At 38.6% G+C, this 25,463-nt stretch overlaps 1 protein-coding gene across 3 annotated transcripts in view; it reads right to left on the bottom strand.

The window, feature by feature from the left end:
* Positions 1-3,543: 3,543 nt before the first annotated feature.
* PRKG2 (protein kinase cGMP-dependent 2) overlaps positions 3,544-25,463 on the bottom strand; it is a 113,073-nt gene continuing 91,153 nt past the window's right edge. For all 3 annotated transcript variants that reach the window (XM_043448062.1, XM_043448060.1, XM_043448063.1), the window contains 5 exons: positions 22,901-23,064; positions 17,842-17,964; positions 16,310-16,372; positions 8,738-8,804; positions 3,544-6,559 (listed from right to left, as the gene is read on the bottom strand). In XM_043448062.1, coding sequence (XP_043303997.1) covers positions 6,464-6,559; positions 8,738-8,804; positions 16,310-16,372; positions 17,842-17,964; positions 22,901-23,064 — 513 coding nt within the window. In that variant the 3' untranslated portion in view covers positions 3,544-6,463. The remainder of the gene's footprint in view (positions 6,560-8,737; positions 8,805-16,309; positions 16,373-17,841; positions 17,965-22,900; positions 23,065-25,463) is intronic.

The raw sequence follows: 25,463 nt of genomic DNA on the forward strand, positions 1-25,463 counted from the left end.
GGCTGAACTGGGTCTTTGCTGCTGCACACGGGCTTTTTCTAGTTGCTGTTGAGTGGGATCTACTCTCTAACTGTGGTGCAAGGGCTTCTCAATTTAGTGGCTTCTCTTGTTGCAGAGCATGGGCTCTCAGCATGGGCTTCAGTAGTTCTGGCACACAGGATTAGTCATCCTGTGTCACATGGAATCTTCCCAGACCGGGGATCAAACTCGTGTCCCCTGCATTGGCAGGCAGATTCTTAGCCACTGGACCACCAGGAAAGTCCTGCTTCTTATTTTCTTAATGCATGTCCACTTGGTTTTTTCCTGAGGACGTTAATATTTATCAAAAATAAATTTCTTGTTATTTTTATTATACCATTTTAAATTCATAACAAACAATTAAATAAACAAAAATGTTTTGGTTTTATGCTTTCCAAAACTGAAAATGCTCCAGCTTGAACTCAATGTAGAGCTTGTGTAAACCACCTGAGACAAACTGATATTGCAGGTTTCAGGTGAGTCATGTGGCCTGTGCTTTGCATACACTGATATGTGAAAATGGGTAGAAAGACAGGAAGCAAATTTCATTAAAGATGCTAAATAAATTACACAAGAATAACGATATATATAGGTTTGAAATAGAGTGACTTTGTACTGTGTTAGCTTAGCTAAGCCAGAAATACAGTCCCCAGATTTCCCTTCTCTATGCTATTCTGAGTCTGGCTTTGCCACAAGAGACATCTGCATGTATCTGTGAGACACCTCAAATGTCAGTGAGTAGCAGCCATATTTATATTCTAGAGGTCGGTGCAAGATGAAGCACAGTTGCACCTCATGCATATTTCTGTTGATATATTGGCTCGTATTGGTGGTGAAGGGCAGTAGCCAGGCTTGTGGTTCCTCCAACTCCAGCCAGATTGCTCCTTTGGCATCTGCCAATGCTGAGCCAAGTGTATAAAAATGTCAGCTTATCCTACAAGCCACCCGTATGGCCAAGGTTGGCAACCTTGAAAGACAGACACAGAGTCTCATTTGTCGTTATGGATTCTGGTTTGCCAGTTTGTCTTCTCATGTCCACTTTGTTCTTGTTTCCCATACTTCATGTCTGTCTTTCCTTCCCCACCTAATGGTTTAATTCTACACACATTTCTTACCTCACTGTTTCCATAGGTCCCAAATCTGGGAGTTGCTTATCTGGTTCATGGACTCTCACCAGGCTTTGACCAAGTGTTGGCGAAGGTTATATTTTCATCTGGAGGCTCAACCAAAGGAGGGTCTACTTGCAGTTGTTGGCAGGATTCGGTTCATCACCAGTTATGGGACTGGGGGCCTCATTTCCTTATTGGCTGTGGGCCAGTGTTTCCTTAGTCATTTGCCACATGAGTTCCTCAATAGAGAAGTTCACGTCATGGCAGCTGGCTTCCATTGGAGCAAGCAAATGAGAGAGAAAGCAAAGGCAGGCAGGACAGAAGCAGATTCACTTTACAACATAATCTCAGAAGTGACTTCCCATCACTTTTATTCTATTTGTAGAAGGATGTAACTAGGTTCAGTCAACACTCAAGGGAAGGTGATTATAAAAGGGCATGAACACCATAAGCTGGAATCATTGAAAGGCATCTTTCTTTTTCTGTTGTTGTTTTTAAATATTTATTTATTCATTTGTGGCACACAAGATCTGCAATCTTTCCTGTGACATGTGATATCTGTTAATTGCTGCTGTGGGATCTAGCTCCCTGACCAGATATCAAACCTGGGCCCCCAGCATTGGGAGCACAGAGTCTCAGCCACTGGATCACCAAGGAGGTCCCTGGAAAGCATCTTTGAGGCTGACTACCAAGCCTTTCAAATAGGCGAAAGGCTTTCTCAATGTCTTAAGCATGTGCTATATACATCCTCTATTTTTTAAAAAATAGAACTTCTAAGCATCATTTTTTCCATAATGTCTTCACAGAAAAGATTTGTGAGTGTAGCTTTTGCCTAGTAGAGTGGATCATGAATTCATACATAGGAAACTCACCAAGTTTTCAAAGAAAATATATCAGCTTGGAGTAAAGAAAGAGAGACAAACTGAAAAAAGCATCTCTACCATCAAACATACAGAGTCAGGAAACAGACTAAGAAGTCTGCTCAGTGGCAAATACTAGCCATATCTTATAGGAAAAAAAAGGGGGGTAACTTAAGAGGTAAATCCAAGATTCTACAAGATGGAACCAAGAGCTATGGCAAATAACTCACATGGAGTGGGACTGAGCCCTAAGCAGTGAAATGGTAACATGCATCAGACTAAATTTCAGAATTCTAGGGACAGCTTTGTGCCTCTGATTTTCTGGCTCTTGGAATGCCAGGATCTGTTGTGATTATCCTTTGGTTATCTCACCCACCATTCAGTGCTATGAGTGTGAGAATAGATGTCTTGTTAACTTAGGTCACAGGCGTTTTGACCTAAAAGAATATATCCAAGGAATCACATCTGAGATGTCTTCATCCACACCTGAATGGAACTTAGATGACAAGATCCCAGACCTTGAGTTTGAGTCTGATGTCATGAGACGATCTTTTCATGGAGGCTCTTGGGAGGGAATGAATTTATTTTGCACAAGGTAGTAATATAAGTAGCCTGTGGCCAGACAGTGGGTTGTGGTGGTTTTAAAACTTTTTTGCAAATTCTTTGAAACTCTCATTAAGAAATGGAGCCTCTGTTCCTTCCCCACCAATCGAGTGGGCTTGTGTTTCCAACCATAGACTATGACAGAAGTGATGTGATGTGACTGCAATGCTGGCTCATAGAGTTTAGTGTTGCTTCTCCATGTTGGCTGGATCACTTGCTTTCAAAGCCCCACAAAAGGCGTCTGACTACTCTAATGATGTCATAATGTGAGGAATGCAAACTATGTTGAGGATTGCATGTAGGCATGCTGGACAGCAGTCCTAGTCTTTGAGTAGTCCCAGCCTGGGCTCCAGATACATGAGTGAACAAGGCTTCAGGAAATTCTAGCTCTCATCCACTGAGTCACCCCAGTCTTTGAATCTTTCCACCTGATGTCCCAGATACTGTGGTGCAGAGACAAGCCATCTTTGTCATGTGCTGTCCACATTCCTAACCCGCAGAATCTCGAAGGAGAATCCAAGCAACCAAGAAGTGAGAGAGTGGAAGTCATTCAGCCGTGTCCAACTCTTTGAGACCCCATGGACTGTAGCCTGCCAGGCTCCTCTGTCCATGGAATTCTCCAGACCAGAATTCTGAAGTGGGTGGCCATTCCCTTCTCCAGGGGATCTTCCCAACCCAGGGATTGAACCCAGGTCTCCCACATTGCAGGTGGATTCTTTACCCTCTGAGCCACCAGGGAAGCTCAACTAAGAAGTCGTGGGTGAATTTGTTATATTGCTATAGCAACTGGAACCAAGCCATGTAAAACCATCACAGCGAAATTGAAAATGAAAGGCATATTTGAGGCCAATATTTAGCTTTCAAGGCAGTAATAATCAGTGTTTTTATAATTATTTTAGAATCTTGTGTGAATGAAATGATGATGTAAATACCCCTAGGATAATACTTGGCAATAAAAAACAAGAGTTTATTATTATACGAAAAGATATATATGTATATATTTATTTCCAAATGGTTATTATAAATGACCTACAAGTAATGATATTCTGGCCCAAGGTTCCAAAACTTTACATGTACCACCTCTAAATTATAGATGAATAAATATGTGGTTTATTATTCAGGGTCACACATATCTGGGGAGAGCAGGAATTCAAACCCATAGTATTTTACTCCAAATCTTTTCCTTTTCATCACAACATTCTCCTCACCCCAAACATTTTAATATTTAGAGAAAATAGGAAATTACCATTGTGAAAAGCCCACCCCACAGAGAAGAGGCTCAAGAATGAAAAATCAACTTTGTACCCAGAAAAGACAGATTAGGAATGATTTAATGATTAGGAATATGAAGGACTGTATAGGGGAATAATTTTCTGTATTTTCTAAGAATACCTATATATCTAATTTATAAAAAGTTAAAATTTAGAAACTTAGGTGAGCAGTGAGCTCTTAATAAGCACTTCATTTTGGTGAGGATTAACTCTTCATATGCACTAAAGCTTAACTATACTTCATGGTTAAAAAAAAAGAAAAGACTGACATTGTATTTAATTGATACAGTTGTGCATACAGATACCAATGACACACAAAGTTCAAGACTAAATGGTTATTAAGGCCCCTTTAATTCTAACAGAGATAGTAACAGTACTTTCCATCTATGCAGCATTGATTATTTCACTGAAATTGGTAAAGGACTCTCTATCAACTTACTCCCCCAAACAGGCCCCTAAAGTAGGTATTATTTTACTGTGCCTTTTTCTACAGGTGAGAAAGCTACTACTAAAAAAAGTGAATTCATTTTCCCAAGGTCATCCAGCTACAAAATAGAATTGGATTGTATTATGGTCAGGTCTCTCATTTCTTCATCTTTATAAAGTAGTCTAAAGGAAACCCAACAAAATCACATGTGGAGATTATATAATGACATGGCCAGTCATAGCCAAAGTAAACTTGTAGTACTCTAAGTTGGTTTTTATTTGTATATATGTAAGTTGTTTTTGAATTACAACTACTGATCACCTTTGAGAATATACCATTGCTAGTATAACTGTACAGTTCTAATATTAACCTAATACACAAATTTCCTACATTTATAGGTGGGTAATTGAAAAATATATACATGAAAAAACATACAGTGCTTACAAACCAAATGCAAATAAAACTCTTTAAAAAATCTTAGAAATTCATTAAGCGGGTTACATCGATCCTATTAAAAATGCTTCATCTATGTACAATACAACTTTAAAAATACTACTCCAGGAAACAAAAATCTTTGGTTCAGCAAAAAGATTCTAAATGTGGAAATATAATTTGCTAATGATGCACCTTCTTGGGTGGGGCCTCACTCATCTGTTTTAACACTTCAGAAAGCAGATAACTGATTCTCCGAATGCTGAAAATATGGGTGGAGTGTGGGTAGAGATTGCTTTTCCTATAGAACATCAGCATACGGAAATATAACCAGGAGCTTGAATAATACAGAAGCTTCATTAATGGAACTTTTTAATGCAGAAGGAATGTTATTTTCACTCTGCTAGATCAAAAAAGTGGAAAGTCGGCTTCCTATTCATTTGGAAAGGAGGGTGGGAGAATAATCATGATTGATACATAAAAACATTCTACTAGCAAATTCTTAGGCACTTGCATTCAATGCTATTGAAACAAATCTACCCATCATTTGGAAGAGGAGACAGGAAGGGGCTTGATGTTGGGTGTCCTTGTTACTGGGCATTACTTCTTGAGCGGCTGGTCTGCCTTAAATATCTAAAATTATAAATAGTCCCATGACTCACATATCTTTTTAAAAAATTATTAATGCAACAGTGATTTTGGTTTGCATCAATATTTGCCAATGGGATTTTCATTAAAAATTAACTGTGTTTATTCTGTACTCTTGGTTTATTAATAGCAACAGTCACAGAACTGGCCAAAATATCTCAGAGTCTCAAAGAGTCAACATTTTGATCTCTTGGAAGTTTTTCTCCTCCACAGGTAAGGGGAAGGAAAAGCCTTCACAATATAGTTTCTGCAGGTTTTCTAAGTTGATGGTGAAAATATTTAATATGTAAGATAAAACTTTTCCAAAGGCCCATCGACTAACCACACGTTACAACCACCTTTCACAAGACTTTTGCAAAGTCTCTGAGGTACCACAGCTGGTCACAGGAAAATAAAAAATATTTTTTGCTTTGTTTATTTTTTCTAAGTTCTCCAATACAATATAATTACCTGGAAGGAAGAATTAACTTATTTATGTTAGGAAATGGTACCAAGGACTAATATTCAAATTTGCCTTTCCCCAGACTAATTTCAGAAGCATATTAATTTATTTCTAGATTGAATTCAGGTGAAAATCAAGAATTTCTATTGACTACCAAGTTTCCTGCAAACCACAATTTCAAGATGCCATGATGCTTACGTGAGATTGTTGAGAAAGGGAAATTTTCCAAAATTAACCCTTGTTCTTCCTTCTGTTTGAATGACTTAGTTGCTCAAGGACAAGACATTTTTTAAACCTTACTAGGATTTAAACAAGACAAGAATGATAAGGATGGAGCAATAGATTGCAGAGAAGATGATGTCCCTTTAAACAAAAATGGTTCTGACTTTGAAGAGGGGACTAAGACAGCCTTCAACATTTGAGAAAAGCAAAAAATGGAACACATGAATAATTCACAGCATCTAAATGAGACCTTATAATTCAGAACTACCTCTGCACCCACTCTCTCCCACCCCCAGATCATGGGTAGGGATTTCTTTTCTCTAATGGTCTTCCAAGAGATAGTGTCAAACTCCAAAAAGAAATGATCAGTGTTGGATTGCTAGGACTACTAGTCCTCTTGATTCTGTAGGCAGTGATCGTCTTTTCTTCTCTCAGAAGTCTTTATCCCAGCCTGACAGCTCATCTGGAGGCACCCCCCTTTCAGGAGGATACTTGTCAAAGTAGCTGTGATCTGTGGGTCCACTGAGCTAGTAGAGAAAAGATGAAACCAAAGGTGAGGATAATGTTGACAAAGCATGCTAGAACATATGGGAATGCTCTCTGTAACTGAACACTGATTTTATACTGCAGGCACTTGTTAGGTACGCATAAGGAAAAGATGACCAGTTATCAGTTTTGAATCACATTCTCAACCTCATGAGATCTCCCCTTTAGAACAAATGGATCGGATCCCAGAATTACCTTCGATAGGAGCTACCTGGCCTGAGAAGTTATTTCTGAAAGAAAAGGTGAAAAAATAATGTCTTTATTTTTCAAACTGGAAAATATTTTAAAAGGAAATATTTTTTTTAAAGGGTCAGAATCCTTCTTCCACTTTCTATGTTTCTCATCAATCGAAATTTTACATGGTTAATTGACCCATATAAGGTTTCCAGAAGTTCAAACAATGGGAGAATTCAAAATATTTGTTTTGAATGACTTTGTTGAAAGAATGAAATGACTCTGGTGTTCAGTTACTCTGTAAATCAAGTGGTTTCCAATTTTTAGTCTTCAAACAATTTTCATTAGTATCTAATTGAATTATCAGCTGGTAGATAATTGAAAATACTATTTATAATCCATCATAATGAGTTTTGGGAGAGACAAAGAGACTACTCAGGTGTTCAAAGTGACATTTTTATTACAAAACCCTCCACTCTCATATACTTATTTATGTGAACACAACTCTTAGCACGTTCATCTACTGGACTGGCCAAAAAGTTCTTTTGGGTTTTTCTATAAGATGGTATGGAAAAACCTGAATGAACTTTTTGACCAACCCAATATATAAAAATAATTTTTAAGAGAAATAGAATTGATGTGGAATCTGGTTCCACTTTTTAATAAATAATATTTATCCTCAAGTGCACTAAATAATTTCTTTTCAAAGCATTTTGTTTAATAATTACTTTAAAATTTATAATGTATTTATGTTATTTGATACTGAATCTTATAAAAATGTAATTAATTATAACTGAATCCAAAAGAAATATCTGTGTTGCCAGCAAAATCTTTACTCACAAAAATTTTAAATTTAAAAAATTAAAATTTAAAGTCTTTAAAGGATGAGCAATAGAAGGCTTTTCAGCATAAAAATCTTTTACATTAGGATGAAATTTTATAGGGAAAATCTAATGGAAATATGGAGAAAGGCATTCAGAGAGAAAAAGGAATGATATAATATTTCTGTCTGTATTTTAAAAGTATTTTAAAAATAATTATTTCTGTCCAAAATGCAACACTTGGGGACTGAGCACTGGAAATGTAGCTAGTCAGAATTAAGATGTAATGAGAAGTGGAAAATCCACTTGCGATTTTTAGAAAATTTAGGAACATCTCATTAATATTTTGTGTTGGTTACAATTTGAAATGTAACATGTAAGGGCTTCCCTGGTGGCTCAGCTGGTAAAAAATCCATCTGCAATGCAGGAGACCTGGGTTCAGTCCCTGGGTTGGGACGATGCCCTGGATACAGGAATGGCTACCCACTCCAGTATTCTAGCCTGGAGAATTCCATGGCTGTATAGTCCACTGGGTCGCGGAGAGTCAGACATGACTGAGAGATTTTCACTTTTATTTTCACATGTTGAAATAATAATCCTTAATGTAGTACAATAATTAAAATTAATTTCACCTATTTCTTTTAACCCTTTTAAATATGGCTACTGGAAGATTTTAAACTGCATATAGGTTCCTATTATATTTCTAGAACCATCTTTCAGCCTGACCAACACTGATGACCTTGGGACTTAGAAATGAAAGTGTTAGTCACTCAATCGTGTCTGACTCTTTTTGACTCCATGGACTATACAGCCCACCAACCTCCTCTGTTCATGGAATTCTCCAGGCAAGAATATTGGAGTAGCCATTCCCTTCTCCAGGAGATCTTCCTGACCCAGGGATCCAACCTGGTCTCCTTCATTACTTAGATTCACATATAATGCATTCCTAAGAGTTGAGCTAAGGTCCATTGAACAGGTAATGTAATCATATTTGCATAGAATCACAATTGCAATGACATTTTTACTTAAATTTAAAAACTTAAAATTTTTATGATCTATTATACACACACACTTGAGTGTGCACACATGATCACACACTTAACATCTGTTTACAAAACCAAATACCTAGAAAAAAATCAAAGAGTAATATATCAGCTACCATACCTCTCTTTGTAAAGGTGATGGAAGAGTCCGTGCTTTCAGTCCCTCCCAATTAAAACCATTTAACCACCTGAGAAATGAGAAAAGCACAGAGGAATATTACTGATCTGATACACTATTAGTATGTCATGTTATCTGTCAACCCATTCTGTTGCCTGCTTCCTGCCTGCAACGGTGTAGGTGCAAGTGATCAGACAGAAATACTCACTGTGCCCACACACACACACATACACACACACACACACACACATACACACACGTGTGTAGCTCACGTTAAATCCATGCCCACTACCTTCCGGGGAGGGGGGCTTTAATGTCTCCAGCAGTCAGTCTAGATCTCCCTGTTTTTCCACTCATTGCCACACCCTCTTAGACTCATAATTCATTCTTTGTCCTCTCTCCTCAAACTTCCAGAACCTCCTCTCCATTCTCATTCCCAGATGTTAGCTTGGCTTCCTATATCACGAAGAAAACTGGAGCAGAGAAGGGAACTCCTGTAATTTTTCACCAGCATCATGCTGCATGCAAGTTCAGGAGCTAAATCATGTCTGACTCTTTGCGACCCCAAGGACTGTAGCCTGGCAGGCTTCCTCTGTCCATAAGATGTTTCAGGCAAGAATACTGGAGTGGGTTGCCATTTCCTTCTCCAGTACCTGCCTATGTACCCACATCTGTATATTTCCCTTCTCTCCTGTGCCATGAATGCACTGCCTTTGCTTCCAGTTAAGGTCAGCTCCTTTACTGTGTACTTGATCCTGTAGACATTCTCTATTCAAACACGCTCCTTAAAATCTCACCTCTCCTGAATCTTCTCTTCTGGTGCATTCAGATCAGTGTGGAAACAATGAAATTCTTGCAACTACAAAGCACTCTCCCTTCACCTGAACTTTTCCCCAACTCTCACTCCAGTTCTCTCTTCTCATTGGAAGAAAACTTGAAAGAGTAACCTAATCACTCTATCGATTGCAGACCAAAAAATTGCTGCCTGCTATTCCAGTAAACACTGAATGTTGCCTGCACTGAAGCCATTTTCTTAAGCAAAAACTCCTATATATCCCAGCTCCTTCCTCACCTCTCTGGAGTAGCTTCTCAGAGATAGCTGAGAGGCTACCTCCCAGGCTCTCGTCCTCAGTAAGGTCTTTGAATAAAGCCTAACTTGCAACTTTTAGGTTGTGTGTTTTGCTTCAGTCGACACTACCCATTTTCTCCTGGGCACACTTCAGTCAGATTTCACCCTCTCGACTCCATGAAATTGCCTAGATTCTCAGTTTTAACCTCACTGCTAGCAGCATTTGCCACAGCTCATCACTCACACTTACCCATCACTCACACTTACCCATCACTCACAATTATGCAAACACTCCCTCTGCTTGGCTCCAGAGACATGCTCTTGTTCTGGCTTTCTTCCTACCTTCCTGAGCACTTTTTCTCATTTTCCACTGCTATTTCCATATGAAGTTGGTGTGCTCTGGAGCTCAGTCATTGGACCTGTTCATTTTTTAACTACCCTCACTTCGCAGGTAATCTCATTCAGTCTTAGGGCTTTAAATAGCATGTATAAACCGGTTACTCTCAAATTTCTATTTCCATTCAAGATCTGCCCACCCCATTGCTTTATAGGCTGATTTCCATAACTGCCATTCACTATCACCCCAAAGAATGCCTAATGGGTATCTAGCAACAATCAGGTCCACATTGAAGCTCCAAATTTTCCTCAATAAATTTGTCTCAACTCTTCCAGTTGTTCAAACCAAAGACTTTGGAGTTATCTTTTGTCTCACATCCTGTCTCAGTTCATGAGCAAATTTAGTCAGCATTACCTTCAAAATAGATGGGTATTCAGAACTCTACAAATACTCAATACCTCCATTCTACCAGCATGCACCAAGCCATTAGTATTTCTTGCCTGTATTATTATAATAATCTCCTAACAGGTCCTCTGGGCTTCCCAGGTCACTCAGTGGTAAAAGAATCCCCCTGCCAATGCAGGAGACTCAAGAGATATGGATTCAATCCCTAGATGAGAAAGATCCCCTGGACTAGGAAATGGCAATCTCCTCCAGTATTCTTGCCTGGAGAATCCCACAGACAGAGGAGCGTGGAGGGCTACAGTCCATGGGATTACACAGAGTTGGACAGAACTGAGCACATGCATGCATGCACACAGGTTCTTCTACTTTTGTCCATGGGAAACAACCCAGCCGCAAAGGCAATTATTGAAAATGTAAGTCAGGTCACATCACGCCTCTGTTCACAGCTGTCCAATGCTATCAATTTCACTCAGTGTAAAAGGCAGCCTTCACCATGTCTCTATTATAACCCATAGACTTGCAAAATCATCCTTTCAACCACCACCCTTCCCCCACCTTACCACTGTCCTACTTATCTCTTTCTCTCTGTTTTGCTCCTTTGTCTCCTCAACATTCTTCCAACAAGCTAGGGATGCTCCCAATTCAAGGCCTTTGCAATGTAAGCCCCTGTAAGTGAATGAGTCTTTCCCCAGATTTCCACATGATTTCCTCCCACAACAGTATCAGATATTTCTGATACTGAAAGGTCATTTCTTAGAGAGGCCTTCTTTGGCCATCCAGTCTAACATGGCAAACCTTCCCCATTCCCCGCACCGCCCCCCCCCCGCCACATACATCCCATCCTGTCTCTATTTTCTCTCCTTAGTACTTAATGCTCTCAATATCTCTACTACACACTTTATGTAGTTACAATATCTTCTTTATTTTCTTTCTCCCCAACTAGAATGCAAGCTCCATGATGGCAGGGATGCAAGCTCGTTTCCAAAGAAGCATCACTAACACTTGGAACAGTGTGTGCTAAGTTGCTTCAGTTGTGTCTGACTTTTTTTGTGACCCTGTGGATGACAGCCTGCCTGGCTCCTCTGCCCATTCTCCAGGGAAGAAAACTGGAGTAGACTGCCATTTCCTTCTCCAGGGGATCTTTCCAACCAATGGATCAAACCTGCATCTCTATGTCTCCTGCATTGGCAGGTGGGTTCTTTACCACTAGGGCCACCTGGGAAGCCCACTTGGAACAAAACAGGGGCTCAAATAAATGTCTGTTGACTAACTTAATGAGTCTACAACAAGAGGACACGTTTACATAGGATCTCTAATTATCATGTCTTACAACATCACATTGCCATATTGTGATGCTCTTGATGAAATGTATCTAAAAAGCTCCAAGAGAAAAAGTACCTTACAGTTATCTGTAATGGGATGAAGCTGAAGGCCAGATGAAGTTCTTTCATTTATTGCTTCCTGATTATTAATCTAAAAGGACTGATACGATCTTTAGGATACATATCAGGCTTGGTGAGCTGGAGATTCAACACCAGAAATAAGGAGACCTTGCTTGGCTCAGACAGAAAAAATGTACTCTGTCTCTTAGAATCTTATGAAGCACATGGATTAATACTGTTCTATACAATACTGATCTTTTCTGTTGGGACACTGAAGTCACTTTGGTCAGCCAAGAAAAATGTACACACTGTTATATACTTACAGTAAAATGGATAACCAACAAGGACCTACTGTATAGCACGGGGAACTCTGCTCAATGTTATGTGGCAGCCTGGATGGGAGGGGGTTTGGGGGAGAACGGGCACATGGATATGTACGACTGAGTTCCTTCTTTGTTCACTGAAACTATCACATCATTGTTGATCAGCTATACCCCCAATACAAAATAAAAACTTCAAAGAAAAAGAAAAGAAAAGGCACGAGTCCAAGGCTTAAAAAAAAAAGAAAAAAAGTACAGAAAGTCAATTTGGTCCCAGGTACCAAAAACAACGATCCTGCTTTTAAGATGTTTTTACTTTGGTAGCAGATGACAAGAAAACAAATAAGTAAGCAATACAAATACTTACATTAGTTTCACATACTAATAAGTAATAGAGAATAAAGAGAAGACATAACAGAATAAAATGGTAGAGGCTGACTGGCATGGGGATGGGTTGGGAGGTACTGCTTTTTAGCCAGAGTGACATCTGAAGAACTGATATCTGAATTAAAGCCATAATGAAGAGAATGGAGAAGCCATGGATAGATGTGTGTCAATGGTTTTCTAAATGGAAGAAAGTGATGAAATGAGCAGAAGTGTGGTGAATGGAGGAAAAACTAGAAAAACATATCATGTCTGAGAACCAATCAGAGGCCAGATCCTATAGGGTTTGTGGAACATAGAAAGGAATCAAGATTTTATGCTTCGGGGAAAACCACTAGAAAGTTAGAAGGAAGTGATGCGATCTAAGTATGTCAAGACAATTATGGCCGTTATGTGAAGAATATCCACAGTGGGGGTGCAATGGGAGGGTGGTGGGAGGTGTGAGAAGGCAGGCTGGGAGATTTTATGAGACCTTCACATTCCTCTGTCTGTCAACTGGACCAGCAGTTACGTTTTTCTACCTTTTTCAATCTCTTCCCACTCATGGAATTGGTTTGGGGTCACTCCTTGACTGGATCTCCCATCCTAAGTCTAAGCTTAGCAAGAGAAAAAGTGCTAAAACTAGAGGGCAGGCTCTAGTACATTCCATTTCAGATGCCATGCCATTCTTCACCCAAAGTGCCGTTTTTGTCTAAGCTGCCGAGTCTTTAAGCAAAGAGTGAGAGTCAGACCGCCTTGCTAGCTGTATGACTTCCCCTGTCCTTGCTGCAAAACCGCAGAAGTCTTCTGCTTGATCCACCCATCAGATTCTTTGGACAGACTGAGGCTCCATTTTTAGGGATTTCTGGGCACACAGTTCTGTGGATTCTTTTCTTTTACCACCAAAGTCTGCCACAATTCCTTTTCACATATTTTACAATGCTCTCTACCCAGAAGCTACTCCATAAATATTAATAAAAATCATTACTGTTACTCCACTGAATCAAAGAGCCTATGCATTTCTTGTTGAGTACTTGTTACAATTTGACTTATGGCAATATTTACTTAACATGAGTGGTTATTCACTTAACACTTGGCCTTTTTGACACTAACCACATTTTAAGTAATCCAAGTGCCAGCATGCACTCGTGTGTGAAAAATATTCACTAAAGAAATATTAGCAGCAACTGCACATAAATTGCTTGTTCGTTTTTAGAAGACTTGTAGCTATTCTTGAGAGTAAAATTCTAGAGACTCCAAATATTAAAGGTAACATTATGAGACTGGAAACAAATTACTCCTGGAACTAGCAGGAAAGATTTAATTGTACCCTACAAATATATTATCCCTCTTTTCAGACAGCCATGACTGGTACCTAGTTAATAAGTTAACTCACAAACAGGAGAGAGAGGAACTCTATTTTTAGGAAAGATGATTTAATACAGACTGGACAAACATTTGACAATAGAGCATGTTTAACTGTCTTGTTTTTAAATACAAAATTGAAGTAAATGGCTTTCTAAGGAAAAAAAAAAGGTTTTACTTTAGAGAGGAGTTGGAAAATCTGATATAAAATTTTAGAAAAAAATTTTTTTGTTATATTTATTTATTTAGGCAGCGATGTATGGCATGTGGGGGTCTTAGTTACCTGACCATGGATTGAACCTGTGCTCCCTGCATTGGAAGTATGGGGTCTTAACCACTGGACCTTCAGGGAAGCCCAGAAAGAATGTTTTCTCAAAAAAAAAAAAAAAAATCCAAGAATATCCTGGGTAGAGAAGCTATATATGCCTTGGAGACTTATAGAAGGTTCTAGAACACTCCTATTTGAAAGCAGAGAGATCTATTTTTCAGCCCCCCATGCCCCAGCTTTGTATCTTAAGACGCACTATGAAAATAAGATGAAATAATGGTTTTACGCTCCCTGGGCTCAGCAGAAGGCACTGTGTAAATTTGGTACATCTTGTTAGTGAACTCTGCCCTACACACGGATGCTTCAGCTACTTGGCAAAGAACACCCTGTCTGTTAAAAAGCATGGGCAAATTAATCCCTATGGGGAAGGAAATTCAAAATTCTTCATTACCACACTAAAGTGAGAAAATCCTTTAGCATCAATTTGCATGTGCATAAAATTCCAATTTGACAGTTACATTTAAATGAGCCTCAGGTAAATAAGAAGCAAGAGACAAAACTGGAACCTGTTAACAATTATATCACTTCTATTTCCAACTACCTCAGAGCAACCATGAAGACGCTTCTTTAATGAGACAAAAGAGGACAATATATTGGAAGAGGGACTTTAATTGACGGGACTTTTGTTTGTTCAATAAGAATGGTATATTTATGTGTCTTTATTCATGAGAGAAGAAACTGTGATAACAGCATGTAGGAAGAGAGATAAATTGGAATCTAAGATAAATAATAAACTTTACACTGAAGACAATCCAAAGGCTCTAAGAATAAAGAACAGCAAAATACTCTAAGCATTTTGATGTCTCGGAAATCCACAGATGCATCTGTCTGTCTCCATGTCTTCCCTGCTCCCCACCCCCTTCCTGATATATCCTGACTCCTTACGGAAGAGCCCAATATGAATTTACAATGTTGAATACATGGCTTTGTTTCAAGAAAGCTCATGAATAGATAGAGCAGGGTTGGCAGCCCAGGGAATTTTTTTTTTTTTTTTGAGCTGCACCACTACTGTTCAGAAAAATGGACAGTGTTTCTATTCAGCCGTATCTCTCCCTTTATTTTCACCCTGTGGTGATTTGCCTCCAATTCTTCAGTAAAAACACCCAGAGAGAAATAAAATATTGAGAGGTTTTTCCTCTCTGAAAGTGAACAGAGCACTGTGTTCAAAGGTTTTCAAAAATGAAATTCTCAAATTTATTTTGTTTGTACTCTCAAGAGGTTAGTCTCTATTTGTAAATCAAGCATGAAAGCAAACATCTTGAGGATGGCAGGATTTAGCCAGGCATAGATTAAAAACAAACAAACAACTCCAAGGCTTGAACTTCCACATATGCAAACAAATCAGAGATTTTATGTTATGGAGGTTATTGATGGTTTTAAAGGCCAGTTTTAGAAATTCACAGTCCTGAAAAGGTGCATATTAGATTACTACATAAGGATGAAACATGGTTTGAGGTTTTGTGGAAATCAATGTACCTTACCCAAAAAAGTAAAGTACAATATAAGACTTTAAAATGTGGAGAGCTAGTCAAAGGAAAATTATGTTTAAAATTAATATATAATATCAATTAAACTGAACTAGAAGGCTATTTAATAGTTGGTTTAGTTGACCCGTTCTTTTGAATATGGATAGCAATGATAATATCCTACTTTAACAGCAAATCAAATGCCAAAATTAGAACTTGATTCCTTTACAGAATCCAAGGTAATATTAGAAAATAATAAAGATAGTAGCGATACAAAGTTAAGTTGCTATAACCTGAATATGTAATTTTGTGATTTGTTTTGTAACTTCACTCACACTTGATAGGAATTTCCAGCACTGGAGAAATCACATTGAGATTGATCATTGTAACTGCAGCTAGTAGAGCACAGAGGAGAAATAAAGCACCAAAAAGGGTAACCTGAGTGTCTGGGGAGGGCTCTTTGCAGCATACCGGGAAAAGCTTCAAGATGACCATATTTTTTAAAAAATTTCTATGTTTTCTGGGCAGAGAAATATGTACCTGTGTTTCTTAATGTCATTGATTCCATTCTTCAGATTTCCCAGTCTTTCTGTTGGATTTTGCCTGCAATAAAAATTTCAAGTCAGCTTATAATAATTATGCTTGAGTGAATTTTACACTAAAATTTAACACTTTTTCTTTATCCATTCATTCATTTTGTCAGTAATATGTATAAACCAGGCACATTTGTGTATAGGGAGATGGAAAACAAATGCCCTCTCTGGGGGAGCCATAGTCCAATTACAGTCAGAAATATGAATATATGTATCTATATATCCCAGTATATAGCTATAGGCTATATATGAGCTTCCTTTGTGGCCCAGCTGGTAAAGAATCTGCCTGCAATGCAGGAGATCTGGGTTCAATCCCTGGGTTGGAAAGATCCCCTGGAGAAGGGAAAGGCTACCCACTCCAGTATTCTGGCCTAGAGAATTTCATGGACTGTATAGTCCATGGGGTTGCAAAGAGTCAGACACGACTGAGTGACTTTCACTTTCACTATGTAGCTATAGATACTTAGATATAGATATTGATATATAGATAGGTATATATCCCAGTGCTTTAAATGAGCTATGAATAAATGCTTAGAACAGGAGGATGCTATTATATCTTACCAATTTTGCTAAGAAGACCAAGGAAAACTTTAGAGAAACATTTACAATGGAGTTAAAATTTTAGAAACATAAAGAAATTTCTGTGGGCAACCAACAGCAAGGTTTCATGTCCTAAATTTACTAAGTTTTAATGCACTTTTGAAAATTCGTATGTACAAAAAATGTTCAAAATGTTTTTAAAAAAGCAACATAATTAAGTTTAAACAAAATTCTAGAAGTCTTCCATTCTCCAACAAATTACTTTTAATGTTAAATAGGGACCTGCAGTAATTTGCAATAAGGTCAGAGGAGTATGTTTTTAAAAAAATACTGAAGGCTGAAAGAGGGCATACAGCAACACTTTATCCTCACCACTGATTTTCTCTCAAAATAATGGAGGCTATAAATTACTACTTCATTACAGTAAGTTTTGTGGTTTTGTTTTTCTCTACAGCAGACAAAGATGATTCTCAAAGATAACCTAAACAATCTGGATAACTTTTAAACTATAAGAAAGTACTGTGGTTCTATCATATGAAGGGAATTCAAACTCCTAGTACAGACCATAAAATAGAAAATATGTAGGTACATGCTAAGTCACTTCAGTCATATCTGACTCTTTGCAATCCTATGGACCTCCAGGTTCCTCTGTCCATGGGATTCTCCAGGAATACTGGAGTGGGTTGCCATGCACTCCTCCAGGGGATCTTCCCGACCCAGGGGTCAAACCCGTGTCTCTTATGTCTCCTGCATTGGCAGGCGGATTCTTTACCACTATCCACCTGGGAAGCCCAAAGTAGAAATAATTTTCTTTAAATATAATCTGGCTACATAGAAAAGTACTATAAGTAAATACATATCTAACTTTAAAATGGCAGCAGAAATAAGAAGCCTTCACACTTTCCCTAAGAACAAAGGATTTTTAATAGTCATTCTCACCTGCAAAGCCTTCGAATCAGATCCTCAGGTCGTCTTGTTATCTTTCTGGGAAAATCCATTTTTTCAATGCCTTTGAGAATCAGATTGTAGGTCATCATTTGGTCAATCCCAGAAAAAGGGGGGCTAGAGAAAAGCCAAAATAGGACATTAGGACCCACATCTGAGACACATTTAGAACTAATATTCCACCCTCCCTCTTTTCCTCCTTCCATCTCTCTCATAGGTTGTTTTATAGCAAATCTGCACATAAGCTAGAAAATCATCTCATTACTTGAATACCACCTAAAATACACACATACACACATAGACATAGAGGTAATCTATCGAGTGGTGATAATCACCAAAAAGAAAAATAAAGGGGAGGACAGAGAGTGAGAGAGAGGTGTGATGTTTTTAGACACAATGGATAGGAAAAAGCCTTCCCTGGTGGTTCAGTGGTAAAGAACCCACCTGCCAAGGCAGAAGACATGGATTTAATCCCTGGGTCGGGAAGATCCTCTGGAGAAGAAAATGGCAACCCACTAAGCCTGTCTCATATGCTGACAATTGAGCAGAGATGAGAATGAGTCACACTGTTCTCTTGTAGACAAAGAATTCCAAGACAGCAAGGAGTCAGGAGTGGACACAGGTTATTCTTGAAACAGGGAGGGCAGTGTTGCTGGTGGAGTCAGTAAGCAGGACAGGAGGATAAGAGATGAGGGTCACATGACTGTATAGACCTAGTGGGCTATGGGAAGGACCTGGGAATATGTTCTAATTTACAAAACCCAAAGTTAAGGTTTTAAAAATGTGTTGATGGACTTCCCTAGTGGTCCAGTGGTTAAGATTCCATGCTTCCACTGGAGGGGTCGTGGGGTCAATTGCTGGTCAGGAAACTAAGATTGCACATGCCAGGTGGTATGACCAAAAGGTAGAAAAAAACAAAAAACAAAACAAAAATAATGTTTTGAAAATAAACCGTGATGATTCTAGTGGTGGGGGAAGGCAGGGCTGGTAGCTCAGACTAGAACAGTAGCAGTGAAGGTGGAGATGTGATTGGATTCCAGATTATTTAGAAGGTGAGGTCAACAGGATTTGCTAATGGGGTGAATGTGGTATGCAGGAGAAAGCAAGGATTCAAGAATGATGCTAAAGTGCTTTGAGGGTTTCCCTGGTAGCTCAGCTGGTAAAGAATCCACCTGCAATGCAGGAGACACTGGTTCGATTCCTGGGTCGGGAAGACCCCCTGGAGAAGGAATAGGCTACCCATTCCAATATTCTTGGGCTTCCCTGGTTGCTCAGATTGTAAAGAATCCACCTGCAATGCAGGAGACCTGGATTCAACCCATGGGTTGGGAAGATCCCTTGGAGAAGGGCATGGCAACCCACTCCAGTATTCTGGCCTGGAGAATCCCTATTGACAAAGGAGCCTGGTGGGCTATAGTCCATGGGGTCGTAAAGAGTCGGACACAACTGAGTGACTGAGCAACTAAGCACAAAGCGTTTTGATCTATGGAATTGAGCTATTTTTACTAAGACTGGAGTGGGCTGGGAGTACAGGATGCAGAGCAGGTTATGAAGAAGAGAATCAAAAGTTGTGTCTTGAACATCCAAATAGAGATGCTAAGCAAACAGTTGAACTTAGGAGTCTGGCATTCAGGGACGAGACTAGGGCTGGAGGTGTGGTTCTGAGGAGTCCTTAGACAGCATTTATGGCCAGGGGACTTGATATTATCACCCAAGGAGTGAATAGGTAGAAAACAGGTCAAGGACTGAAGTGACCTGAGGTCAGGATGACAAGAATCCAGCAACAGACACTGGGGACAGAAAAGAGAGTATTTCAGGGCAACTGTTGCAACAATGAGTAAGAAAGTTTACAATAGCTAGGAGATGGAAGCAACCTAGATGTCCATCAGCAGGTGAATGGATAAGAAAGTTGTGGTACATATACACAATGAAATATTATTCAGCTATTAAAAATGCATTCGAGTCAGTTCTAATGAGGTGGATGAAACTGGAGCCTATTACACAGAGTGAAATAAGTCTGAAAGAAAAACACCAATACAGTATATCAGTGTATATATGTAGAATTTAGAAAGATGGTAATGATGACCCTGTATGTGAGACAGCAAAAGAGACACAGATATAAAGAACAGACTTTTTGAACTCTGTGGGAGAAGGTGAGGGTGGGATGATTTGAAAGAACAGCATTGAAACACGTATGTATCTGAAACAGATGACCAGTCTAAGTTCAATGCATGAAACAGGGCATTCAAAGCTGGTGCACTGGGACAACTCAAAGGGATGGGATGGGGAGGGAGGTGGGCGAGGGTTTGACACAAGGAGACACATGTACACCCATGTCTGATTCATGTCGACGTATGGCAAAAACCACTACAATATTGTAAGGTAATTAGTCTCTAATTATAATAAATAATTTTTAAAAAAGAAAGCATTGGGAACGAACCACTAAATTTGGGTAACATGTTAATGCACAGACTCTGCTTTTAAAAACACTTTCATACCTATGCTGTTGCGTCATTTAATTATTGAAAATTAAAGATGATTTTCACAAACAACTCTGCCGTATATTAGTCACGCCTTAGACGGTAGGATACTGAGAGCTCCCACTCTTTGTAATAAACTAGAAACAAGTTTGGTGCACCGACTTTTCAATAATCTATGTTTCACTCATAAATAAAAAGATGTAGGAAACAAAAAACAATGCTCTAACATCTTCAACTTATTTATATATTCACAAGTAGGTTGTGTTTTGTTTTGGTTTGGTTTTTCAGTCCTTTTCTTATCTTCATTTACCTCCTGATTTTAGGGCATTTAAAATGAACTGTCCCCATACCCTATCCCAGAAAAGCTTTATAAAAATGATTTCTCAACTTGTTTTTCATATTTTATTTTATTTTTAATTGGAGGATACTTGCTTTATAATATTGTGTTGGTTGTACAAGCTGTAAAACAACTTGAATCAGCTGTAAGTATACTTACGTCCCCCTCCCTCTTGAATCTCCTTCCCACCCATTCCCCACTCTCAACTTCTTTAGGACAACTCAAGACCATTTTGACAATTCCAAATTATTGAGAATCATTCCCCCTTTCTTATTCCCTCACTTTATTTCCACGCTTCTTGTAACAATGTATTCCAGTTGATGAAGACTGAAATGTATATTCTCCAGGTACCTACAAGAGCCGTCATCTATCTGTTAGAAATGCAGCTGACTTATTTTCCAGAGACAAGAAAACCAATTCTTGAGATAGAAAGCCTTGTGTCCTGAGACCTTAAGCAATTTTCTCTCTGAATGACTACCAGGACATTTTTCTCTTCTTCCCTTCAAAATCTTAAGCAATGAATATTTGAAAATATTTGATGTTACAGATAATATAAAATAATCTTTCATGCAGACAATGATAAAGAACAGAGCCACACATAATCCAATACTGAAATTTGCAGTGTATAAAGTTCAAGAAGATTCCAGGAAACTCTCCTTTGGTAAAGTATGTGTTGAGCCTCGAATCCCCTGAACTGGGCTCATTCCAGCATCTCTTACGCTGTTCCATATGCAAATCCTCCCTGAAATCAAGGCTGAGGATATTTGGTTGCAAAGGCTTAAAAGGATGACCAAATCAGTTAATGATAAATGGAGGCAGAAAACTGACCTGAGTGCTGTGGGTACATCCATGCATTATACTAAAATCTCATTTGTATAAGGCACATGTGTTTAATAAAAAACGTGTCTTATTTGGAGTCAGAAGACCTGAGATTAAATCCCTGGTCTTAGTGAGTAGATCTCTGACCCAGTCTTCTAATCCATAACATTTAAATCATAAAATAATCATAATACAAATTTAAACCTTAAGATAACAAAAATTCCTGCTTTAACTTCCACATAAGTTTGTGAAAACAAAACTAGATAAAACAGATGTAAGTGCTTTGTAAGCCGTCAAAGGCTTTACAAATGTGAGGTAATATGTGTTTGTGCACATATGTGTATAAGTGTGTGTGTGCAGGCATGACTATTTGGGATCCCACACTCATTACTATATAGCTTTTTATCACTTCAGGAATGACAATCCAATTTTAACTTGTAAAACTCCTGCTGTGTCTTGCCTCTGTTCATTAGCACCTCTAGAAAGCAGTTGACAAGGGGATTAAAATTTAAATCCAGCAATGCTTTCTTCTCTTAGCATTTCTGGTTAATGATTTATTGGGAAGATGGGAAGAATATGGCTAAATTTAATTGATCAATGGATTTAATGGAAATACATCTGCTATTTTCTCAACTGAAAAAAATATATGAGGAAATAATAACAGCCCACAACTTCAATTCTCTTTCTTATTTTGATGATGGAGTCCCAAAACTTTCACTTAATATAGTGAAGTTATAGTGAAGTATTAATTATACTTAATATAAAAGCATACAGTTATGTATTAATTATACTTAATATAGTATCTATAACAACAGGCCTTACCCCTCTAGGCACATGCATGAGTGCTAAGTCGTTTCAGTTGTGTCCTACTCTTTGTGACCCTACAGATTGTAACCTCCCAGGCTCTGTCGTCCATGGGATTCTCCAGGCAAGAATACTGGAGTGGGTTGCCATGCCCTCTTCCAGGGGATCCTTTCAATCCAAGGATCAAACTCCTGTCACTTTGTCACCAGGATTGGCAGGAGGGTTCTTTACCACAAGTGCCGCCTGGGAAGCCCTTCCAGGTAAACTATAGCAGTTTTGTACTCCTTTGCTGTACTTTCCTGAATATTTTCACCATTTTATAACCTAGAAAGCATGCTATATAGGACACAACGTGAAGAGGAAAAGGCATCATGCCTAATCAAAAACACCTCCAAAATGTTAAATTCTTTTATATATCTATTATATATATAATATATATTAATATATAATATATTTAAATATATTATATATTTATATAATTTATATAATATTAATATATTATATATTATATTAATATATATAATTAATATGTATAATATGTATATATTATCATGAGTAAGTTATTTTTGCAGTTCTCTGAAGAAGAGGTTGAACACAACTTGAAGGTACTTACTTGCCCGTTAGGAGCTCATATACTAGAATTCCCAGGGACCAAAAATCCACACTGAAGTCATGTCCTTTATTGAGAATGACTTCCGGAGCTACGTACTCTGGAGTTCCACAGAACGTCCATGTTTTCTGTCCAGATCCTATTTTCTTAGCAAATCCAAAGTCAACCTGGAAAAGAAGATCAAATAAATCTTCAGAGATTGTAAAACTCACATTCCTCTTTAAGGCTCCCTTTAACTTCTGAGGGGCTTCCCTGATAGCTCAGCTGGTAAAGAATCCCCCTGCAATGTGGGAGACCTCAGTTCGATCCCTGGGATAGAAAGATCCCCTGGTGAAGGGAAAGGCTACCCACTCCAGTATTCTGGCCTGGAGAATTCCATGGACTGTATAGTTGGGGTTGCAAAGAGTTGGACACAACTGAGCAACTTTCACCTTCACTTCTTCAGTCTTCTTTCTTTGCGTCCACCCTCCCCTTCACACCACACACACACACACACACTGACCCTCTCATTCAGAGTCAGGGTAAACCTCATTACACTCGAGAACGTCCCCTGCACACATCTCTACACCCAGCACTCCTCAAGGACTAGAGGGTTGGTTTAGGAAGGGGCTGTGTACTGTGCTTACTCAGTTGTGTCCAACTCCTTGAGACCCCATGGATTGGTATGTAGCCCACCAAGCTCCTCTGTCCATGGGATTTCTCAGGTAAGAATACTGAAGTGGGTTGCCATTTCCTTCTCCAGGGGATTTTCCCAACCCATAGATGGAACCTGCATCTCTTGCGGCTCCTATATTGGCTGGTGGCTTCTTTACCACTAGTGCCACCTGGGAAGCCCTTTAGGAAGGGGAGATCCTTGCAACCAAGGTGAAGTTCAGGGCAAGCAGACAAGTAATTTTCATTATCAACAGTGGTATTCATTAGGAAAAGAAGAGAAGGGGGAAGGGACTGACCCTTTTGCACTTCATATCATAAAAGGAAATTGAGGATTTGGAAAAGGAACCATTGTTGAGGAAAAAAAGGGCTTAAAATTCTAGACAGTCTTGAAAAACCTTTGTGCACAATGCCTGCACCTTCTAAATGTTGGGAGTTGGAAGTAAAAGCCAGGACCATCCCAGCTCAACTTTGGCTGGACTCTGACACCCTCAGTCCCTCTCAGGGTGGTGGGTGATGGGTAGCACTTGGATTAACTTATTTATTCTGAAAAAATACAGTTAGCACTTAATGGCCGAGCTCCGTGCTATAGATACAAAGTGGACTAAAAGAACTTCGGAGTACTGGGATTGCTTAAACAGACATGATTAATAAAATGCCACGTGAGACATGATACAGAAGTTGATGCAAGGTATAAACTCAGAGAGCCCAAAGACATGGACTTCTGGAACATCAGGGAGAAGATGGCTGGGGAAGATGCCATTAGGAGCTGACATCTGAGCTCAGTGCTGACCGAGGGTTGGGAACTCTCCCAGGGTGATGTATGGGCACTGCCCTCATCTGTCTTTTCAGAATAAGTCCCTTGACTTCTCTGAGACTCTATTCAAGGAATTCTGTGCACAGAATAAGGACTGGAAAAAAGACTGGAGCACAGAAGACCCACTCTTTGAATCGAGGCTGTGTATATGAAGTCCTGCCCTGCAAAACAAACAGTTGGTTTCCTTCCACAGGGGTGACTTTGCCTGTACCTTTCATCTCCAAATACATACAGACATTATTTTAGTAAAACCACCCTCCACCTCCTCCAAGTAAACACACACAAATTATACCTGGGCTTCAACATGCACATTTTAATAGCTTCATTACACATGGACTATCTCAATAATATGGCAGTAATCTTGATGAAAAAAAATTAAATAAATCAGGTTAACATCAAAATAGGCCCTCATCTAAAAAAAACATGAATCAGCCAACTATAAAATCCAGCCCTCATTTCTTTATCCAAGTATTAATATTTAAAATATTTGTCTTACTTTTAAAAATCTCTTAGAAATTGATCTTTTTACTAATGCTTTTTGTTATGTATTAGAAATTTTTCCTAATATTTCCTTATGAGAAAGAATTTAAACAACCTAATTTGAAGCAGGTTTTAACTGTTTTCTTTCATCTACCCAAAAGGACTCACAATGATTATACCTAAGAGATGGCTGGGAATATTATGAAATTAAAATTTGCAACTTGCTGAGACTAGCATATCTACTTACTCCTGAGAGGAAGAACCAGTGTGAAAATCCTAGCTAATTTTTTAAAGACAAATTTAGGAGGCAAGAAAACAATGCTTATAACTGCATTTTCACGAGTGCATATGGAAATATTATATTTTGTTGTTTTATAACAGTCTTTCAACTCATTTTTAAATTGCAAGTAAGTTTTCCTTTTAATGATGACTGAAAGTTCATTAGATACTGAAGATACATTTTTAAAAGTGATACATTTTAATTTGAGTATCTGGTTTTGCTTTTGTACTTACATACTGACTGAAAGAGATGACAGTAATTACATTAAAATTTAAGATTTATGAAAATTTCCTACTTTCTCTATCTCCTTTGATCTTATCAGCTTTAGTCTAAACCAT

The sequence above is a fragment of the Cervus canadensis genome, chromosome 26 (assembly GCF_019320065.1).
Source record: "Cervus canadensis isolate Bull #8, Minnesota chromosome 26, ASM1932006v1, whole genome shotgun sequence".
Taxonomy (NCBI): Eukaryota; Metazoa; Chordata; class Mammalia; order Artiodactyla; family Cervidae; genus Cervus; species Cervus canadensis.